Here is a 22,387-nt window from a genome sequence, read left to right on the forward strand (position 1 = left end):
AGGAGCTGGATTTACATTTGAACAATTATCCTAAGTGGCTTTTCTTGGATCCTTATCGTTATTATATTTTTTTGCCAAAACATTTCTCCTCTCTTGTAACGGAAGATCAGATTTGGGGCCTGCAGAGGACATTTTGCTACAGCAGATAAACCAGAATTCTTTCAGAGCTGCCAAGCCTGCATGTGCTGACAGTGCTTTGCAATTTATGCTTGTGGACATGACCTAGCAACTGCCTGGGTTGGATGTGGCTGGAATTACAGTTGCACACTTGGATTTCAGTGTGAACACAGGCAGTGATCTGGATCTAAACCGGGACCTGAAGCCTCTCACTTGGAGGATTCTGGTTCTGCTCTGCTTCAGGCTCTGTCCCAATCACTGAAAGATTTATACCTTTATCAATAAATTATCATGACTTTTACTACACTTACACCAGTGTCTTAAATTAACGCTAAACTCAGTGTAGATGAGGCACGCTTCCTGCTGCACATGATTTATGGCAATCCGTCTGAAATGAGGAGCAAAATTGAATTTGCCAGCAAAGGCAAATCTTTAACGTCAGGTCAGACACAAATTTTATTGCACGTCCACTGCTAAAGAGAGTTTGTAGGTTGTCTTTTTTTATACAGGTTTTTTTTTAAAGACTGTAATGCTTCAGGCTTTAAAAAAATAAAAAAAAAGGAAGTTAGAAATATTTGGAAGTCTGAAATCTCTCCTGTGTCTTTGTGTCAGGTTGGAGGTGACAGACAGGACAAATGTAGCAGTTACATGGCACTGATAAACTCTCAGCTTGAGGGCTGTGTTCCCTTTTGATGACCTGCCTTTGGGAAAGATGTGGAGAGTGAAGATAAGAGCATCAGAAACAAGCAGAGGTCTTAAAAGCAGTGAGAAAGGCTGAGGAAATAAGATGGTTTTAGCCTAAAAACGAAATGATGTACAGGAGATATAGGCTTTCAAATAAGTAATAGGTTTGGTAAAGCAGAAAGGAATCCAACCTCCCTGTCAGTGGTTGAATGGCACAAATACTCCTCTAATAGAGCAAAAAATATTTAGCCTGACCTTTAGATAAAACACCAACTTTATGACCATAAAGGAATTGAAACAAGGGCTGCAGGTTACTGGGACAGTGACATAGTCACTGTCATGTGTGGCTTTAAGTGAGCTAAATAAAAATTTGCTTGGTGACACAGGAAGATGCCTTAGCTCGGGGGTGAAGGGCTGGCAGCCGTGGTCTCTGGACATCCTTTCCAGACTCACTTGTCTGTGACCTTATGACAGAGGGCAAAGGCAGCTCTCACACTGGCATCAGCACTGCCTCTCCAAAAGGGCAGTTAGCTGTCTAACCACCCAGCACTGAGAAATCACAAGAGGAAAAGATAAATTACAGCTGTGCACATCTGCCAAATGGCCCCATTTCAAGGTCAGCTTTCAGTGCTGCTGCAGTCATGGCTTTTGCCACTATCTTCAGGAAGAATATCCTTTATCTCAAAACTGTTCTTGCTCTTCACTGCAGATACTGAGAATCTCCAGGTGTGCACTGCACCCTGAAACCTTGTGTTGGACAGCCAGGACAGACATGGGCTGGGTGCCTGTGCACACACTGACTGCTGTGGTCACTGCTGCTCCCCTGAACCCCGGGGCCAGGATGGGACCTGAGGGACTCAGGGAACACCACTGGGACCTGTCAGCCACACCATGCTGGGAATCACACCAGGGTCTATCACAGGCTGATGAACAGGCTGTTCCAGGGCTGTCCAAAATAAAGTTTTCTCTTTGTCTGAACCATGCACGGTGGTTTGGGCTGGGCTGACTCTTCTGAGGAGTCTTGGGAAGAAGAGTGATTCCCTGGGTCCCTGTGATTCCAGCAGATTTACCCTGTCCTGCTGTGTGCTGAGCCCAGTAGGTAAAGGATAGGACAACTGTGTGTCAATATTGAAAACTGAGATATTTTGAAGCTGACTTCCCAATTCAGGAGCTGCTGTTGGTTTTTGGCTGTTGTTGGTTGGGTTTTTTTAAAGGATGAAATGTAGTGCCTTCTGTTCCTAACAAACTCACCAGGCAATTGCAAACCATACTCCACAGTGAGCAGATAGCAAAGTTCCTACTCTGTGTTTGGATGGGATCTTACAAATAATCTCCTAAGTACCCTGTTTGTTTTCTTGCTGTAAAGGGACACTTGTCTTTGAAGGAAACAAAACAATACAAAGGCAAATAGAGAATAACTGGGAGCAAACAGTAGGAAATTTCCTAACAATAAGGTCTGGAAGACACTGTGTTCCTTGCAAAAACAACCAGGAGTGCAAGAGACTGCAGCTCAGCTACATCTGGGAAACTTGGGGAAACCACTCTCTGACCTGGAAAAAAAGGAGGAAGAGCTGCCAGCCCTCAACAAAACTGAGCTCAGTTCTAGTCACCAAAACTAGATTTAATATGATCAAACCTGCTATCAGCTGAGTTTAAGAGCCACTGCCAAATGTGTTTGTGGCTCAGCAGAGGGGTTTGTGGCTGGGTTTGGATGTGGAGCTCGGGTCCAGCAAAGGGAGCTCCTCACAGTGGCTCCCAAGGCAGGTGGGCTGGTGGCCAAGGGCTTCACCTCATCACCTGGGGACAGTCACAGCCCAAATGGACAGGAAATGGGTTTGACAGATGAGACAGGACGGGGATAATGGCTGGGTGACTGATGGAGTGGGCTGGGTGATGGGAGAGACACTGCTGGGTGAGCTAAAACCTCCATTAGGCTGAAACTGGAGCACTGCATGGGATCCATATCCCTGACTGAGGGCTGGGGTTCGCTGGATAACGGTGAGCTGCTGCACAGAAGAGTTTCAGAGGGCTCTTTGCACTGCAGCAGAGGGAAAAGGAAAACAAAAACGGTGCATTGAACAAATAAGTCGATGAAAAGATCAGGGTGGGAATGTGAGCATTGCCTGATATGATTTGGTGTCCCAAATGGCCTTAAACAGCCCATAGAATTTCTATGTCTAAAACAGATTCCAGCAAAGGAGACCTTTTATGATGCACTAATAGGCTCATTAGGCTTTCTCCAGCAAGGCATGCTCACAGCATCGTATGTTTTTTCCATTACAGGAATTACACGTGTTTTGTTGTGCTTTGGGTTTTGTTTTGTTTTCCACATAGACTTGCCCTGACAGTTCCCCCATTCAGGTTTATATTGGAGGTACCATCTCGAGCCAATGAGTTTTATTAAATATGTTGCTGGCACTGACAGAGAGATGCATAAAGGAAATATTCTAATGACAGTTGGGAAGGCTTTGATCCCTTTCCAAGACTGCACTCATGTCTTTGAAATGCGAGTTTGGCAGTGCTGGAAAGGCTGGGCTCTTTGGCTCTCTCTGGCACGAGCCCATGTGACAGACATAATGTCCTCTGTCAGGGGACCCACATAACCTTGAGAAGTGTAAGCAGTGCTCACAGATTGCGCTGGGTCAGATAGTCTGGGCTGATAAGGGAGCAGGGGGGAGTCAGCCTAGTCCAGAGCAATAACTGAAAGCTGTTTTGACCTGGTAACTGTTGGGTCTGCTGCCTGCGGCTGCGGAGTTGGACATGAACTGCAAAAGTAGTTAATTTATGCCTCCTTGAGTGTAGGAATGTGGCGATGATGGATAGGGATGGGAGGTTATTAGAAACATGGGGAGGAAGGAGAGGAAGGAATTCCAGCCCGTGTATTTTATCTCTTACACACACACACACACACTGGTTCCCCACATTCTCCTGTCTGCCTCACGTGTATGCAGGGTCCAAGCCCTCACTGCCACGCTCACATCTCTGCTCCTGCACACTCACACAGGGACACACACAATTCCCAGGGCTCGGGCATGTTTACGTGCTGGGGGTTGCTGGCTGTTTCCATGAAGGAGTTTGCATTTATTGCCTTCCAAGCATGATCTACTGACACCTACACCCGGGCAGATCCTTTGCTAACAATCCTCTTGGCATTCTGTTCTTCCACCACTGAATGCATTCTGCTCACTCATAGCCTTCCCCTGGCCAGCAGAGAAAAGTGGTCAGAGAAATATCAGAAACTCAAGTCCAAAGGACTTAGTAGGATGGATTTACATGAGGCATGAGTCCAGTCTCAGTGAAGCATTGCCATCACTGGCCAATTAGTTAAATGTTGTCTGTTCTGGATGTTTTTTGCAGCAATAATCCATGTATCCCTGGATGTTGGAGCTGTATGGGCTGTATGGAAGAGAAAGAGCAACTGTGGCCATGCACTGAGGAGATAAATGGGAATTGGATTGTGTAAACGATAAGCAAAGAGACAGCTGAGAATAAAGAAATATTAGTTTAGATTATTCGAAGCCATGGGGAAAGAGGAAGGATAAAAATGGTAATCTCAGGAGGGGAGTTGGATTATGGTTACTCCTGCAGGGATTTGCATGTGCATAAAGCATCTGCATCCAGAGCCAACAGCACTGTCAGTCCAGGCAGTAGGACCTTCCTTCCCATTGGGATACAAACACATAAACATTGTTCTAATCAGACTAGGGCCTTCTGTTTCTGCCCCTCTCTCTTGAATGAAGCATCACATCACTCCCACATTGTCTCTTACACTTTTGCTCACTGTCAGTGATGCTGCCATGGGTGCAGGCACACACTGTCCCCTCCCCATGGTCACACCCCCTGTCACACATTCCCCCAGTGCTCTCACAATGAGAATATTTGGAAGTGCACATCAGTTCTCACATGTAATTTCAAGCTATTGCTTATGGATGTGTCTGTGTAGGAACCCATGGCCGGAAAAGATGTTTTCTAGGGCACAAAGAAGATCCTGGGACTAGACTGAGCACAGCCTCAGACCACTGTGCAGATCCAGGCAGGACAAGTTGAGGAGCTAAGGGGAAGGCCTGTGTACTTTCCATGGATGTGTTGAGAACTCTGGAGAGATGAGAAATGTGTAAAGGGTCACAGTGCTGACCTGTCCTTCAGGACGTCATCCCCATTTGATTGGAAGATAAACACTGTATGGAACGGAAACATCCCCTTCCACTGGTGTCCCCAAAGAGCACATCTTCCTCCATGACTCAGCCAGGGCCTGGGGACACCCAGCCATGATCTATTTTGGAGGCAGTGACTTCAGCAAGTGGCAGGGGAAGCTATTGTGGAAATATGAATGTGTTTTCCATTTGGGAGTCCTCCGGGGAAGGACAAAAAGATCTTGGTGCTGAGCCAGCTCCCCCCTTTTTTTCTTCACCCTTCTGGGAGCAAAAGCCTTGCAAAGTATGCAGGGAACCCTTCTCAGAGCTTGTGGGGGTGTGTGGCTTGGGAGAGCTGTGTGAGCCTTGCACGCATCCATGCACACTCACAAAGGGGGACTCCAGGAACAGGAATCAGCCTGCTCATGGCCATGGTGGTGTCTGTTCCTTACACCCTTTGAACCGTGCTTGGCTCAGTGTGATCCCTCTCTCTAGGGTCTCCACTTGTCAAGTGAAGACACCACAACATGATCCCCTTCTGGCTTTTCTCTTATCACAACACTTCATATTGAAAGCCAGTGTGAGCTGGAAACAGAGAACCAATGGGTTTAATCTTACATTTTGTTTTCTCCAGCTTTACTGTGAGTTGGAGCAGTGCAAGCAGTGTGGCACCATGGCATGTGCACTGGCAAGTAGCTCCAGTATTAGAAAATCTACTCCTTTTGAGATGCAAAAGTACCTCCAACAGCCATCAAGCTTAAGGGGTTGGCTTAGCCTGCCTGCAAGCAGATTACTCTGTGATTTCCAGGCATCCCAAAAGCTAAGGAGAAGTGCTGCTCACCCTGTGAGGACCTGAGGAGCCTTAGGAATTTATATCATGGTATGGTACCACTCCTGGGGAGAGCTCATGGCACAATTCTTGGCACAATTCTTCCTTTTGGGAACAGCAATTCCCAACCAGCTACGAGATGTCAGGGTTAGGCCTCATGGATTTCAGCACCAGTGACTGCCACTGGTGCTAAAGGAGTGGCTCTGTGAGCTGGTGTCAGTTGTGGTGCCAACCTGTTATTGTGAAGGAAAATTAGAGGTAACAACAGCAAACAGCTTAGAGGAAATGTGCAAGCTAACTGCTGGTGTAAAAAGATTTACTGACCATAATGCTTGGTTAATTACATTCATAATAAATAGATTCCTATACTTATCTTGAGAATGTGGACAGCTTTATGTATTTACCTTGGATTTTGTGGCCTTAGTTAATCAATGGCCTGAAGTTTTAGATGAGATTCACTACATGAATGCAAAGTAATCAAAGTTTGGGAGTGGGTTATTAAAACATTTCAGGTGATTGATATGCAGGGTATTATAAGACCTTTGCCTAGATTGCAGCACTTCTTCAGTGTTCTGTTGCTTTCGTGTCACCTTTAGGAAAAAAAATGCTTTTCTTTTTCTACAGGGCATACTTGGATGTCAATGAACTTAAGAACATTCTCAAACTGGATGGATCCACACACCTCAACATCTTTTTTGCCAATTCCTCTGAGGAAGAGCTGGCTGGAGTGGCAACTTGGCCCTGGGACAAAGAAGCCTTGATGCATCTAGGTGAGTGATAAAGATGTTTCTCCTTTGCAAAGCATTCTTTTGAGGCACTAAGAAGGAAAGACAAATATGCGTTAAGCTCTGTTCTGATTTCTTATCATTCCTCTAATATATAGTCAGGGGAAAAAAAGTATTTCACGATTCCCAGATACTGGCTCACAACCAGGAAAATATTAGGTTATAAACCCAAAGCATATTATGGTATTTGTAGATGATGTCAAGCTGAAAGTATTTCACCTTTTCAGTGAAGCTACTTCACAGGGCATTCACTCCATGGGAGCAGTTTGCAGAAGATTGGGGCATAGGTGTGGGGATGAGACAGAGGTGAATCTTTAACCTTAGCCTGTTACATTCTGATCCTTAGTTCATTAGCAAGTATTCAATTAGCTCACAGACTGTAGCTAAAATCTGCTGCTGTTTTTCTCTAGCAATGTGCAAAAGAGCAAACAGCTGAGGGATTGTATTTCTAATGTTCACTTGAGTGGAACTGGAAGGAGTTCACTACCCTGCAGCCTGCCTGGTGTGTTTCATAACCAGGCTGCTGCTGGAACCTGGGGATCCAGACAAAGCTCTGCAGCTCCCAAATGACTCACTGCCACCTGCAGTGCCACTGGACCTGTGCTCCCTGCAAAACGTCAGAGGAGCCTCAAAAGGTTCCCTGACTGAGCTTTTCCTAACTTCACAAACCTCCCTCGAGCTGCAAACCTGGTCTGGTCATCTCCTCTGAGCAGGAGGTCACATAGGTTTTCCAGATATTTCACCAGCTAGGCTGGGAGTGAAGTCCAGTTTCAGCCAAGTTAAATCTTTGTGATGGACTGTTTCAGCCAGTTTTTATATTACCCAACTCCATGTTGAGCTAAATAAAAAGATATGGTGACCATAAACCTACATGAGGAGAACAAGCAGAGTTTATTACCCTAAAACAAGCTGAGCTGTATGGAATAGCCATCAGTCAGGGGGGATTTTCCAAGGTCAAAAATACCCCAAAGATGAGATGTTACCATGCCTTTGTGGTCACCTGTCTCTGCAGCAGAGAGAGGCTCCGTGCTCAGGCCAAGCAGTTGGCACTGGCTGCCCTCCTTCATTTTATGAGATGTTTTATTACAACATCCAGCTCTGCAGCTGCTCTGGAAGGAGTGTGAGCAAACTTCCCTTCCTGAGGAGCAGCACTTACACACTGACACTCCTGCTGAGCTCAGCTGGAACTGAAACCACTCTGGTTTGCCTGCAGCCTCATCTCTGCAGGCTCCTGCTGGCAGCACCCAAACCAGGAGGTTCTGTAAATGCCCAGCGGCCATTCCCCAAGACACCATCTGTCAAAAACAAAGATTTTAACCCCAGCACCGACAGTGATGGGATTTTATCACTTTGGAATGACAACCAGCGTGGATTGCTGGTGGTGGGTTTGATCCCTGTGTGAGCCATTTGCTGAAGAGTTGAGCTGGGTGATGCCTGTGTGTCCCTTCCCAGCCCAGAAGGTTCAGAGAGCCTGTGAAACATTAGCCCCAGTGTCACTGTGCAAGTGGGATATGGCTGCAACAGAGCTGCTCCTTCCCTAAATGAGGATTTTCACAGCTTCCCTTGGTGTTGCCATGGGAGGGAGCAGAGAACAAGGGGAGAGCTCCAGAGTGCCAAGAGGAACCTTCTGCAGCAGGGCTGGGGCTCACCCAAAGCCCTGATGAGTTCTTCTGTCACTTCGTTAAGCTAATTGTCAGCATCATGCCTGAGAAAAACAATTTAAATTCAGCTCCTACAGAGCATTGACAGAGTTCATTGACCAAAAAAAGATCTCGCAAGGAAAAAAATAGACATTGGACAGCAGATTACATTTGACTTGCTAGGGGAAAAAAAAAAAAGTAAAAAAATAAATAAATAATTCTCATAATTTCCTGTCAAAATAGCCCTCCCAGACCTGTGCTTGGTTTGTAAGAATTCATCTTTAATCTTTTTTACTCTCTTCTATAAATCCAATATGTACTTAATAAAAAATATGAAATATGTCCTGTGGTGCAGATCTAAAGGCTGGGATAGAGATTGTCTGGGTGAGGGAGTTTATCTTTTCTGTAAAACTGCAATTGATTTAGATTCTTGACAGCTATAAAAAATATAAATTTTCAACAAAGGCAAAAATAAAATCTCCCTCTCCAGCTGCCTCAGGGTTTTCCAATGCCAGAACAATTTAACCAGCCTTTACTGGAGGCATATCCTGCTGAGGAATTTCACCAATATCTCTCTTACTGGGAAAAAAAAAATCTGGAATTATTTTTGGGATAGAGAACCCCAAAATATGTATCAGGGTACTCTCTGTGTATAAATGGCTCCACCTGGGTAGAAACCAAGCACCAGAGGAATCAGAGCTTGTATTATGTAGAGAAGGAGAGAAAGGAATCATGGGTTTATTGTTGAGCTGCATGCTGGTAGGTCTGTATATAATTAATTGGGAATGTGGAGAACTGGTGTGAGGAACAGTTCAGTGCTGTGAAAAGGAGGTGCAGATGCTATGTGTGGCACAGGAGACAAGATGCTGCACTGAGGCATATTTTATTTACTCTTGTAAATACTCATTATTTACTCTTTGTGTACATATTTAAATTTTCTGTTCTATTTTGTAGAATAGTTTTTATGTATTTGTACCTGCCCATGGGATTCCTCTCCACTCTGTGCACATTTTCACACGTGCTCCTGCTCAGAGGGAAGATCTTTTTTCTCCTGATATTTTGTGCATGTGTCCCTTCAGGAGATCCAAACTGACACAGCTTCAGCTGAAGTATTGCATGTTGTGTTTTGGACATTGTTCTTAGAGGAAAACCTGAGGTAATGGGGAAAAATCAAAGCAGAACCACAGTCGGGAGGTCTAGAAAAAGGGTTGAGCTCCAAGGAAAGGCTGAAGGGATTACAGTGATTCAGGCTGAAGGAAAAGAGCCTGAAGTGGGGATGATGACAATCTCATAAAAGCTGATGAAAGGGGAGGAGAATCTTCTGCTCTTCATATCTGTGTGAGGAAGGACTTGAAGTCATGAACTTAAATTGCCAAAAAATCAATTCAGATTAGATGTGAGTTAAATCCTTGCAGCTGTAGGGATGCTGAGTGCTGACATTGATTGCTGGGGCAGTCGTGTCATCAGGGGTTGAGAAGAGGCAACAGGCCAGAGTGTGTGAGGGATGGTATAGACATAATTGCTTTGAGAGTGGAATTTAGAGGACTTCTTAAGAACTTCATGGTCTCATTTTCCTCTAATTTCATGGTTTTTACAACCAAGTCTCCAGGCAGATGAGGATGAAGGGTCTATGGTGCATCAGATCCTGGTGATCTCATCTTCCCTGTGCTACAGGCTCTGATAAAGCTCCTGCTGCCAAAACCTTTTCTCTCCTCATTGTCACTAAATTATTAGAGTACCACGTCCAAGATTTATATTCCCACTATAACTTTTACAAAGCAGTCTCCTGTTCTCATGATAGGCAGGACACAGAAAGGGTTTTAAATAAAGAGCTTGGAAAAGTTGATATCAACAAGCTGAATAATGAAAATATCAAGCATATTTTAAATACAAAGGTATATCTACCTGAGATAAAAATATAGTTGGTATGATTACCAATGCACTGCAAATCCTCACTAATTTGCCATTTGCTTGTTTGCACATCCCTTAATTCATACAACAGAAAACACCATTAGTTTTCTTTGCAAAAACATTTAATAAACACATAGTTCTTTCAGGGTTATCACATTCCTGGATTTCATATTTTTTTGACACTTTAGACTTAATGCATATTCATTAGTGGACTGTGCAGTTCAGATCAAGCCAGGCTTGTCTGAGTACATGAACAGTGTGTTTCTGACAGTTACTTTAAAGCTGCCTCCAGGACACCCTGAAATAACTGCTCCAGCCTTGGGTGTGCACAATTTACTTTGCCCAGCTCTTAATTTGCAAGTATTGGTGGAGTCTTCTGCAATTCTCAGGGTGTTTCAGAAGTTAATAGGCTTTTCTCACATCTTTACCCTGGGGAATATTATACACAGAGTGTTCCAGGTGTGTTTTGTTTGACTCTTGGTGTCAAATACATTGCTTACACCTTTCTGGGCAGAGTCACACTCTTCAAGCACATGAAATTATCTAAAACAGCATGGTAAGAAGTAATTTCATGCAGGATTTTCCTCTAAGTTAACAAAAACCCTACATTGAGTTTATTCAGTTGAAAGAATGATTGTGGCAGTGTTTTTGGTTTTGGGATGTTGAGCTTTGTCCCACAGTTCCTCCTCCTTGGAGCCCCAGATTAAGGGTGAGATGAAACTTTGCTGGGCAGGAAATGTGTCTGGTTCTGCTACAGAGGATCCAACAAACTTGGATAGCCAGAGGAGCTCCCCTTAGGAAGGGGCTCTTTCCCCTTTCTCCTGCTGTCCTGAGGAACACAAAGCCAACCCAGAAGCTGTTGTCTTTGCCCTTGCAGGTGGCATCGTGCTGAATCCCTCCTTCTACGGAATCCCTGGCCACACACACACCATGATCCATGAAATTGGGCACAGCCTGGGGCTCTACCATGTTTTCAGGGGCATCTCTGAGATCCTGTCCTGCAGCGACCCGTGCATGGAGACAGAGCCCTCCTTCGAGACCGGGGACCTGTGCAGTGACACCAACCCTGCTCCCAAGCACAAGCTCTGCGGGGACCCTGGGCCTGGCAATGACACCTGTGGCTTCCACAGTTTCCTGAACACGCCCTTCAGTAACTTCATGAGCTATGCAGGTACTGGGATTGGCTTGGGCTGCTGGTGGGGGTGTCTGTGGGTGAGCAGGAACAAAGAATTGTGGTGTTACCCCTTATCATAGAGACTGGTGATCCCCCAGCCAGGGAATAATGTGCTCTGACTCCATCATTCAGAAGGCTGAACAATTGCTTTATTAAGCTATACTATATTATACTAATACTTTACTATAACTATACTAAAGAGATACTCAAGAAAACTCTGTGACTGTCTGAGACAGCCATGCACAGCTTTGACCTAATTGGCCAATCAATCCAAACAACCCTCACCTTTGGTAAACAATCTCCATAACACATTCCACATGTACCACACAACAGCAGCAGCAAATAGAGGTAAGAATTGTTTTCTCACTGCCTTCCTTCCCTAGGAGAGAGAATTATGTCTCTCTGTTCAGAGAATGTGGATACCACAACCCCTGATTTCTCAGTCCATTTCTTTATGCTGATAAAGGTCTAGATCCTGGCTTGATGAGGGATCAGACCCAATAGATCAGAAATCCCTCCTACTTCTCCTTTTCTTTTATCCCAGTTTTCCCCAAATTCACAGGGCTTCATGTGAAGACCAGGCAGAAGGTTTGGGGGATGGAAGAAATGAGATAAGCATTAAGAAAACAGCTTCTAAAGGCTCTAAGCAAACCTGACACCCTATTTCTCCGAGATCTGGATGCCTGATCTATGAGGTCTTTGAAAAACTCAAATCCAGAGATTGTTTATACTCTCCCAAGGAGATATAGAATGTCCTAAGTATTGATACCATCAAGGCTGTCAGATAACCCTATGACAAGTGGACAACTAATGAGGCACTGCCCGTGCCGCCAGGTGTCTGTTGAAATGCCACGTTTAGGTTTGCTTTGGAATCACATCCCAAAATGTGAATAGTGGGATTCTGCCTGGCCAAGGATTACCAGTGAGCTGTGCTGGTTTGTACTGGGAGTGCAACAACAGAGTCTCCATATCAGTGTGGTAAAACGACCCCTCAAAGCAAAATCTGGTGTGGGTCCAACTCTCCAGGCACAGCTCTGCTGCCCAGATGTGCATTGTCCCAGCAGAGCATATCCCAAAGAGAGCATATTTTCCTGTGAGCCTGCCCTGGATGAGGCTGGAGTGGGGTCCTTGATGCACCTCTGGAAGCTCAAGGGGAGCTGAAAGCTCCTCTGTTATTTCTCAGAAGGAGCAAGGGATACGTTGACTTGTATTTCTCCTTATTTTGAGCCGCAGGGTCTCTCTGTGGTGACAAGCTATGACACTGAGCTGACAGAATCAACAACATTTTAAAGGCAACCAATATACTAACAGACACTGAAGGGCACCTTTATACTCCAGGCAAAAACACAGATTTCCCACTCAAAAGGTCACAGGAGTGCTTATTCTGTAATAAAACTGTAGAGAAGCAAAGTGTTTAATGTCATCTGGGGCATGGATTGAAATGATTTATAACCAAAATGCTTTTATGCCCTTTGTGGCACTAGCTAAAAGCAATGCTGAGTTTTCTCTCTATTTTTCTATTTGTTTAGAGGGTGCTTTCAGGGACAAACACACCAAGTGAGCTCCTCAGTGTGCTCAGTGCTGTGGTGCCTGTGGTTGGGCAGGGAGCCTGAGCACCAAGCCCAGCCCCATGGTAACATCCCTCAGATAAGACAGGGCCACTCCAGATGACAAAATCCTCCCACCAAGTCTGCTCGTGTGCATGTGGTGAGGGGTGGAACGTGCCTGTTTCAAAACTCTGAGCTCTTATCTTCCAAAGAGAACTTGCCTTGCCAGCTGACTCGGGAGCTGAGGCAGAGGCAGACCACAGAGATACCCATCTGCTCCTGGGAGCTACATGTGTGCTGGTGTTCTGAGCTGAAACCTCTTCTTTTTCCTTGAAAAATTAAGTGAAGCGACATGATAGATATCTCTAGAGCTCAAGCATGAATCTGTTTGCTTTTCTGTTGTTGCCAGTGGAGTAAAATATAGCAGGATATCAAGTTGCTGTCAAAATACCTTTGAAACATGTAGGTTGAGGTCATGCAGTTCTAGGAATTGCCTTTCTTTCATTTCTGTTTTGCTGCTCGTGTACAGCTTGATCCTATTGCATTTGTCTGTCCGTTCCTGTCCCATACATCTGTCCAGCTACCCCCAGCCCTGAGCAAAGCAGAGTTTAACTGATAATTTTTATTTTTCCTGGAATAGCAAGTTACAATGGCCAAAAGATTAGGTAGTGTGAGAAATAGGACTTGTAAATTATTTTTACAAGTCCAAATAGCTGTGGTGTTCCCAAATAAAAGATAAGTTAGTCTTTTAGATGACATTTCATGAAATCATTGCAAATTCTTCCTCTGAATTCTGTTGGAGTAATCACTCCAGCAAAGTATAGAATTTCTCTAATGATTGCTTTATCTGAGGATCTTGAACTTTTCTTGAGTGGAACACCTTTCTCCCTCACCTCTCCTCCCTTCCCCTCCCCCTGGACACAGGCTGTGCTGGTGTTTAAACAGATTGAGAATGCAGGTCATCTTTCTCCTGTGCCATTGTCCCACTGCTTTCTCCTATATATATTTTATTGTTCTTTTATGATGGCTATTAAGGGCCTTCGTCTCCTTCTGTGCTTCCGTGAAGAATATTTATGGCTTTTACAGCGTGCTCAGGGGTAGACCATCGATAATTATTGAGGAAATCCAGAGATGTCACATTAAAGCAGCTTTTTGCATACCCACAGGGATTTGTAGATATTATCAAGGGGGTGCTGTGTGTATTTCTGCTGTGAATGTTTGATCAGAGGAGTATCACTGCTCAGTGGGATTGGGAGACACAGGACAACACGTGAGCTGGTGTGTCCCTGCTGTGGGAGGGCTGGAGTCTGAGCAGGATCCTCACCAGAGCCATCTCCTTTTGCCTGCATCTCTGGGAAGATGTGGCCAGGTTTTAAATTAGCCAGCAAATACCCATTTGTCTTTAGAAGAAATTCATATTTTCTTGTTCCTCTGGAGTACCAGAGGGCACAGACTTGCAAACATCAGAGCACCTCCTAACGCTGTCACAATATTGAACTTTCACGAGCAGCCTGGGGTGACCTGCATCTTCCCAGAGAAGTGCAGCACTTGACCTGTGCAGAACTGTCATTGTTGTTTGGATCCCAGCTGGGACCGAGCTCTGCTGGGCTGGGAACTCTGCAGGCACATGTGAAGAAACACTCTGTGTTTTCAAGAGCTTTTCATCTGATGGGAAGAGCACCAGAAAAATGGTTGAAGTGCTTAGCGTCAAGTTCCTCAGCATGGCTTTGCTGGGTGACTTTGCACAATATATTTATCCCCTCTGGGATCTGCACAATAGAGAAACAGCAATTTTCTGCTTCTCTGGGGCATTGTAGTTGTAAAGCTGTATGGTGTTCAGAGGGCACTGGATGTGATCTTGTTGCCAAATCATGTTTGAGGAAAACAAGATGAAATGAGAAATGGGTATTTATGGGAAGTCATCCAGCATATTATTCCTCTATTTTGAATGAGAAAAGAAATGAGAAATATCAAGAAATGTTTGTGAAAAGTTCAGAAAGGGGTTAGAATCATAGTGGTAATGGGGGAGAATTTTATAGAATGAAAGTTATTTTCTGCACCAAAACTGTATATTTTTATCAATGTTTGAAATTATATTTCAAATTGATATTTCGGAACATTTTTATTTGCTCATTAGAAAATTTAAGAACTTAAAAAGTTATGCATTTTTAAATTCTGTTGTGTTTTAATCTGAGAGATCTGACAGTCTGTTGCCCGTAGTTTGCATGACTCCCAGTCAGTCCTTTTTCCTTACACTACCATCCTTTACCCTTCCAGAGATATTATCTTAAATGTGAAATTCTTTACCCTTCCAGAGACATTATTTTAAATGTGAAATTATTTTAAACCCAGAGCTCCACTGGTGGCCCAGAAGGTGCTGCACTGAAGCTTTCTGTTTCTCCCCCTCCGTGTCTCTGCCTCATTTAGAGATGATCTCTGGGTGCTTCAGGTGTATCCCAGGTCAGGGGGAGGGAACGTTTATTGATTTATTTCCTTCCTTTTTAACCATTGTTTCCTTTCACCTGCCTCCACAAGTGATGGCTGTGCTAATTCCTTCACAGACCATTAACTCTGGAGTGCTGTGGGATCCCAGCCCGGCCCTTCCAAGGAGCTGCCATTCACCAGGTTGTAATTCTTCCCCTTGCTCCCACATGGCTGACGAGGCTTCTGTTTGAATTGCAGACGATGACTGCACCGACTCCTTCACGCCCAACCAGGTGGCCAGGATGCACTGCTACCTGGACCTGGTCTACCAGAGCTGGCAGCCCACCAAGAAACCGGCCCCCGTGGCAATTGCCCCCCAGATTGTGGCTCGCGCCTCCACCTCGGTCACCCTCGAGTGGTTTCCACCCATCGATGGCCACTTCTTTGAAAGGTGATCATGCTCTTCTCTGTACTTTCGTGCTGGAAAAATGGGGAGAAACAGGAGTGCAGCTTGGTCGTGTGCTGTGCTCAGCCTGGCTTAAGGCTCCTTCCTAAATTGGTTCATACTGAGGATGTTATTGATCTGTTGTCTGCTCTTCCTTTCTCAGCCTGTGGCACTCAGTTGAAGGCCATTGATTTGCCATGTAAAGGGCAAATCTTTCTCCATATGTTATGGGAGGAATTTTCAATCAAAGATTCTGGCCCTGTGATTCCTTCTGTTGTTGCTGCTCACGAATACCTGTGGGCTTCAGCTGTGCCTGCACATTCCCCCTCCTCCCTTTGCAAGGACAAGGTGGATCTTGCTTTTACAACACAGAGCTCATGGGCAAGGAGGTGGCTGGACTGGGGACAGGGATAAATGCTGCCTCCTCCCCTGAGCTGTAGATGTGAGATGGGAATTGAGCAAGGCAGAGTCAAAGTCCCAGACCCCTGGATATGATGTGAATATTGTCCTGTAGGTCAGTGTAGGGGTGTGTATTCCTGTCTGGCAGGCATGTAGCTATGTGATATCAATAATGGAAAATGGAGGGCTCTGGGCAGGAGTTGCACCTCACTGCACACCACGTTCAGAGCAATTCTGCCCCAGTATGACCTGAGTAACTGGGTAGTTCATCTAAATGCTCTTATGCAGCTCTTGGATGAGCTGCAGGAGCTATGGGAGTCCTGGCAGAGAACTTCCCAAATCAGTGACCTTCTCGCATTACCATTAACTCACATCCCCGTTTGCACTTCTTCTCCACCTCTTGCTTTGTTGTTTTATAGAGAGCAAACTTGGAGTGTCCTTCAGGACCGCAGCAGTTCAGAGCACAGGAGGCCAAATTTACAAGCGTATTAGCACCCAAAAAGCTGCCTCAGCACTGCTGCTTTGTGCTGGGAGAGCACCTTGAAACCACTGCCTCCATCAGGGATGAAACTCCTTCCAGCACTGCTAGGACACCGTGGCCATTTCAGCGGCCAGCTTGTGCTTTATCCCACTAGGCAGAGAGCTGTTATTTTCTGCTCAGATGAGATTTTTCCACCCTTATTGCAGATTAATATGGGGAGGGAAATCAAATCCTGTTAGGAATTGATAAAGAGAGGTCTTGTGCTCTGAACAGTGTTTTCTTTAATTATGGCTTTGTAACCAAATCCTTTTATTCCCTACCTGCAAAAAGGACTCATATAGTTCTGAAAATTAATTCAGAATTTTTCAGCCCATAATCATTTTTAGGTAAATTAAGTTTCTCCAATTTAATTTAGATTTCAGAAGATGCTTATTGTGCGTTAAATAAATGCCATCTGCCTCTAAAAAACACATTGATGCGGAGTTAATTGTTATGTAACCAAATATGACTTTATTACATATTTCTTATAACTCAATCAATATGTTCTTAATAACCTCTAGTTACTTGCTTCTTAAATAACACACAGTGGATAGCCTGTTAAATCTAAAATTTCATAACAGAGTTATCATATGTTAAATAAAGAGTGATTTTCCAGGAAAAAAAAGTCCTTTGGGTTTTCAAATCTGTGTGCTCAGTATTACTGAAGAGATTTAAAGAGACAGCCTCAAATACTTTGAGTCCAATTCCTTGTTAAAATGAGATTCCCACTGCTAACAGATACAGCAATGTTGCCGTGACCATTTAAAAATGTCACTGAAACATATAAATGATCCTGTCTAAAACATGCCCAAATTTTTGATCTGCTAATCAAAACAAGGATGATAGTGTTATTCTAGTGACTAATCCTGGAAAAGCCCACGTGCTGAACTTCCAGAACCGCCGCGTCCAGCACTGCTCGGTCAGAGACTCATGCCTGTATCAATTTGTGAAATTGGGTCACTGTGCAAGACAAGTAGGAGGTAAAATTGGCCAAGTATAATCTTATCTGTGTGTGGGAATACTGTAAATCTTTGCAGATATTTTTACACAAAGTGCACACCATTGGCCCAAATTTTACTTGCCTCACTTGAATGAATAAACTCATTCACTTCAATGGGACTATTCATGTAAAAAACAGAAGACTGATACTCAGCTGCTGAGTGCCTTGGGCCTGGTTTCTAATGCACAGAGGCCCCTTCCTTGCTGTTTTGACAGTGTAAAAGGGCCTTCAAAGGATGAATGGCTCTGGCTACATTAGCAAGTGTTGTGGCCCAATAGAAGGAGATCTCCAGCGCAAAACAGTTGTTAATGAAGACCTGACGTCAGGGGGCTCCCACAGGAGCACATCAGGTGTGGTCCTGCAGCGCACCTCCACTCTGGGTGAGAAAAAACTGGGTCCAGCTTCCCGGCTCCAGGACTGTTCCGAGTGCTGGAAGCAGGGAACAGGAGGAATTTCACTCCCAGAGCTCACTGCTGATCCCAATTACAATGCTGCTGTGGGCGTGCTCGGCGTAACTCAAGTTCCTTTTATGTCTCTTTTATTCTCCAGAGCTGTGCACAGGCAGTGACCTCTGCTTAATGAAAGTCAGGGAGGGAAAATTTAGCCTTCTGTTTAAAACCGTAGCACTGGGCTGGCTGCATCTGTGGGAGGTCCTGACAGGTTGAAGGGAGATGGGGCATAGAATTAAAGACTGTGTGTCTGTTCCCTGCTTAGATGCAACTCTGTCAGGTAAATTAGATGATTTTCTCATAAGGTCTTCAAATTACATGGTTACTTACATGGATTTAGGGGCAGAGAGCAATATTAACTCCTAGTTCCTGTAAATTTGAGGGTAGCTCTCCTGTGTTCTCACAATTTAACAAAACTAGACACAAGAGTTGTACACAGAAGTAAAATCTTCCTGATGGACCCTCTTCAGAGTGTTCTATTGATATTTGTTCTCTCACTCTAGAGAGTGACTTACCTGCATGTAAATTTGTCAAGATGTTTTGACCCTAAGCTCCAGCAGCTGGTTGGGCTCCCAGACATCCCTAATAATCAAATATATCAAGAACCAGCAGTTCTTCTTGTAGCTCCTATCCGCAGGATTGGAATCTTTCCCGTTCTCCATCCTCCCTTTCAAAAAAGCATGAAAAAATGCCCACACAATAACATGTAATAATAAAATAACAATAAAGCAAAAGAAACAAGTGAAAACAAGCCAGAAAAAGAGAAGTCTCTTCATTTCCTGACTGCATCCATTGGATGTGTTCATCTGCTGTCTCTGGACATCCATTCATGCACCTCCTGTCTGAGATGCGTGGGCAGATGTGAACAGTTATTGTCATGGGGCTCTGCAGCAAATTTGGGCAGAAATCTCTGAATGCATCTTTCTCCAAGTGCTCATTGAGGTGACAGCATTAATTTCCATGAATCTGATTCTATCTCATTCTTAGCAAGCAAATATTTTGGTCAGTGTGGTGTCCCAGAGATGGCTGTGCTTGATAATCACTCTGTTAAACCTTGCTGGAAAGTTTGAGTGCCCTAGAGGGGAGAGGACCAACCCTGAATTTCAAGTGCAGCAGCTCAAATTTAGTCTGTAAACAGGCACTCTTTACCCAAAGGAATTACAGCTTTTTAGTGGTTTTGAGTTGCCTACTGAACTGGTGCTGGCCCTGAAGGAAATGGTCTGTTTTTCAATAGTAATCTTTAGATTTTGAACCCACTTCACTGAAATATCATGCTGTAGGAATTAATTCCTCCTGTGCTCTGAACTTCATAAGCTGGAATTTCCCCAGTACTTAGTATATTAGAAAACAGTGAAATCTAGATTTTCCATTAGCCTGCACTTTGGGCAGTCATGTGCCACCGTGTATAAGGTGACAGATATGGCTATCATTCCTAATTAATAGTGGTTTTTGAACCAATTTATGCTCATTTTTTTTCTTGTTGTCTATGGCTTCATAAGGTATAAGGACCTGGCTTAGGTTTTCATAAGCCTGTAAATGCAGTTCCATAATTAGGTTTGACATTCATGGCTCTTTATAGGATTTGTGTGCAAGAGTCTGCAGACCAAAAACTTTAACCCAAGAGTCATCCCCTGTGTAAGTCCTTTCAGCCAGTGGAGTTACATCAGGGTTGAGTTTGGCTCCCAAACTGGAAAAGTAAAAAGAGAAAGTTTGCTCATAGCCTTTCCCACATGATGCTCCTTGTGATTCCTCTCTTACCTCCAAGTCCTCACTGGTAAAAGGAAATGTTTGTCCATAAGCCTACAGTTTTTTTCCACCATGGCAGCCTGTGATGAAATTGTATAGCTGCTAATTTGAGTAAAAAGCAGTCCTAATTGTGGAAACTTGGCTTCCAGAGCCCTCTCCTCATCCAGGACCAAGTGCTAATGCAGGAGTCTCTTTGTAGAGAAACTGAAGGATTATTATTGCAGGGACTTCTATTCTGACTGGTTGTGGAAGTGTCTGAAGAACAACTGCACAACAATAATTCTACATTTTGATTTCTCAGGACCATTTATTCAGGTTTCTTGATTTTTTAAAAATTATGTTTTTGCATGTATTATTCAGGCAAGCTGAGTCAGACACCTAAACCTCTGCTAAATAGGCAGCTGAGAAATGAAATAGGGAGGCAGTATCATGCCAGTGGTGCAGGTGGGTGAAGTGAGACACGAAGAGAAGTTACTCAAACACGCCCACATTTTTTCATTACCAGTGTTGCAGACCGTGGAAGGAAGAGAGGGCCACCTTTGTCTCCCTCTTCTTTATTGTGCCCCATTGCCACGTTGTATTTTTCAGGTGTTTTCAGCAGGTGCGTCCTTTCCTGAACTGCACCATTCAGCCAGCTACTGTCTCTCTCAGGGTGGCTCAGCCACTGAGGATCCCAAATAACCTCTGTCTAAGGACCACAGTCCTCTCTTCACATCAGTGCTGAAATAAATCATGCAGTGGTGGTTATGATGGTTACAATTTGCATAGCTGATTATAGTAGTTGATATAAATTATTTAATAATTGACTCAAGCCGTTCTTACTAGAGGAGCATAGCGAGTACACTGTGTTACACACAAAGTGTTTGCCTAAAACTTCTGTCCTTTCCGGAGCATTTGATCATTAGGATAATTAATTTTTAACTTTCCATTTCAGCAGAAAGTGTTCCTTAACGCAGAACAATTAATTCTGAATAGTAAGCAGCTTACTGGGGTAAATAACCATGTACTTTGGGTCATACAGAGTTCCAGATTTGTGACCTCAAGGAACATAGGGCTGAACTGTGTGAATTGCATCCTCAGCTGATAGAAATAACCCTAACCTTATGGAGGATATTAGAGTTATTCTAGTGTACATCAACTTAAACCCTGATCATGTGAATGTATTAGCAAAACTATTCAAACTGACTGAGAGTAGTTTTGGATAAAATGTTAGGAAGAACTTACTCCCTGTGAGGCCCTGGCACAGGGTGCCCAGAGCAGCTGTGGCTGCCCCTGGATCCCTGGCAGTGTCCCAGGCCTGGCTGGACAGGGCTGGGAGCAGCCTGGGACAGTGGGAGGTGTCCCTGCCATGGCAGAGGGGTGCAATGAGATGAGCTTTAAGTCCTTTCCAACCCAAACCAGTTTGTGATTTTTGAATTGGTGTTTAAATGGATATCCCTGCTCAGCCAATCTTGCTGGTAGAACAATCCTAAAGATACTGCAAGTTCAAGCAATAAATAAATCCATGGTGAGAGCAGAAATAGATCTGAAAACTCCTGAGGCAATTTTCTCTGCTCTAACCCCTAAGCAACACGTGTTTTCTTTTGTCATGGTTTGGTCCAGTGAAGGGCAGGGGAAAAAAATATAGGTGAATGTGATTTCCCAGGTTGCTGTCATTTTGTGTTGGATAGAGGGCTCAAAAATGCTTTCTATGCTGGCTCTTGACTTAAATCTACAGAAGGTCAGCATCAGAAAACACTTTTGTCAGTGCCTTGAGAAAAGGGGGTTAAGTGGACCTGAATTCTAAGACTTATTGCTTTTAATATAGTTCAATAAGCAGCTCATTCAGCTGTTACTAAGTTGGTGTGTTTTCCTGTTTTCCTGGCCTCCTAGAGAAGTGGGATCAGCATGTGATCTGTGTGCAGAGGGAAGAGTCCTGGTGCAATATGCCTTCAGCGCCTCTTCTCCCATGCCCTGCGATCCCTCGGGGCACTGGAGCCCACGGGAGGCAGAAGGTGAGTCACAGGGGTGGGAGCAAACACAAGGTGGGACAGAGCAAAGGGGAGCCACAAAGACAGGGGGAAAATCTGGGAATGATTGGTTATACCTGTGTGTAACCTGGACAGAGCTAACAGGCAGAGGAGCACTGTGCCCTGAAGGAATGCCACTGGCTCCAATACCTGTGTTTTGGCCCCTGAGCCCTGCCCCTGCCTATGAATTAAGTGAATTCCGGGAGCTGAACATGAATTTCACAAAGCAGCAGAGTGCCAAGAAATGCTGACCATTCACATCTGCCAGACGAATTCCTCAGGGGAGCTGTTTTCTCCCTCTACTCCAGCTCCAAAAGTGAGGAGTCATTTTTTATTCGGGCCTGATTTGTGCTGCCTTCACTTGTGGTGAATAGCAGTGGGCTGGAAGGAGGATGCCCTTTGGGCCAGTGCCCTGCAGCAGGAATGCAGGTGACCACGTCAAGCCCTCTTGTTCAGGCTGTTTTGCAAGTCATTCTCTTGGAGCCAGTTGGAGGGAGAATGGTCTGCAGGGCTGCTTGTGCAGCGCCATTAGATCTCCATCATTAACTCCTCCACACGTCCCTTCCGCTATGTCC

General features: G+C 44.5%; 1 protein-coding gene across 1 annotated transcript in view; it reads left to right on the forward strand.

Moving 5' to 3' along the window:
* PAPPA (pappalysin 1) overlaps positions 1-22,387 on the forward strand; it is a 180,560-nt gene that overhangs the window by 45,322 nt on the left and 112,851 nt on the right. The window contains exons 3-6 of the mRNA XM_005493856.4: positions 6,388-6,533; positions 10,977-11,270; positions 15,503-15,695; positions 21,676-21,797. Coding sequence (XP_005493913.2) covers positions 6,388-6,533; positions 10,977-11,270; positions 15,503-15,695; positions 21,676-21,797 — 755 coding nt within the window. The remainder of the gene's footprint in view (positions 1-6,387; positions 6,534-10,976; positions 11,271-15,502; positions 15,696-21,675; positions 21,798-22,387) is intronic.

Source organism: Zonotrichia albicollis, chromosome 21 (assembly GCF_047830755.1).
Source record: "Zonotrichia albicollis isolate bZonAlb1 chromosome 21, bZonAlb1.hap1, whole genome shotgun sequence".
Taxonomy (NCBI): Eukaryota; Metazoa; Chordata; class Aves; order Passeriformes; family Passerellidae; genus Zonotrichia; species Zonotrichia albicollis.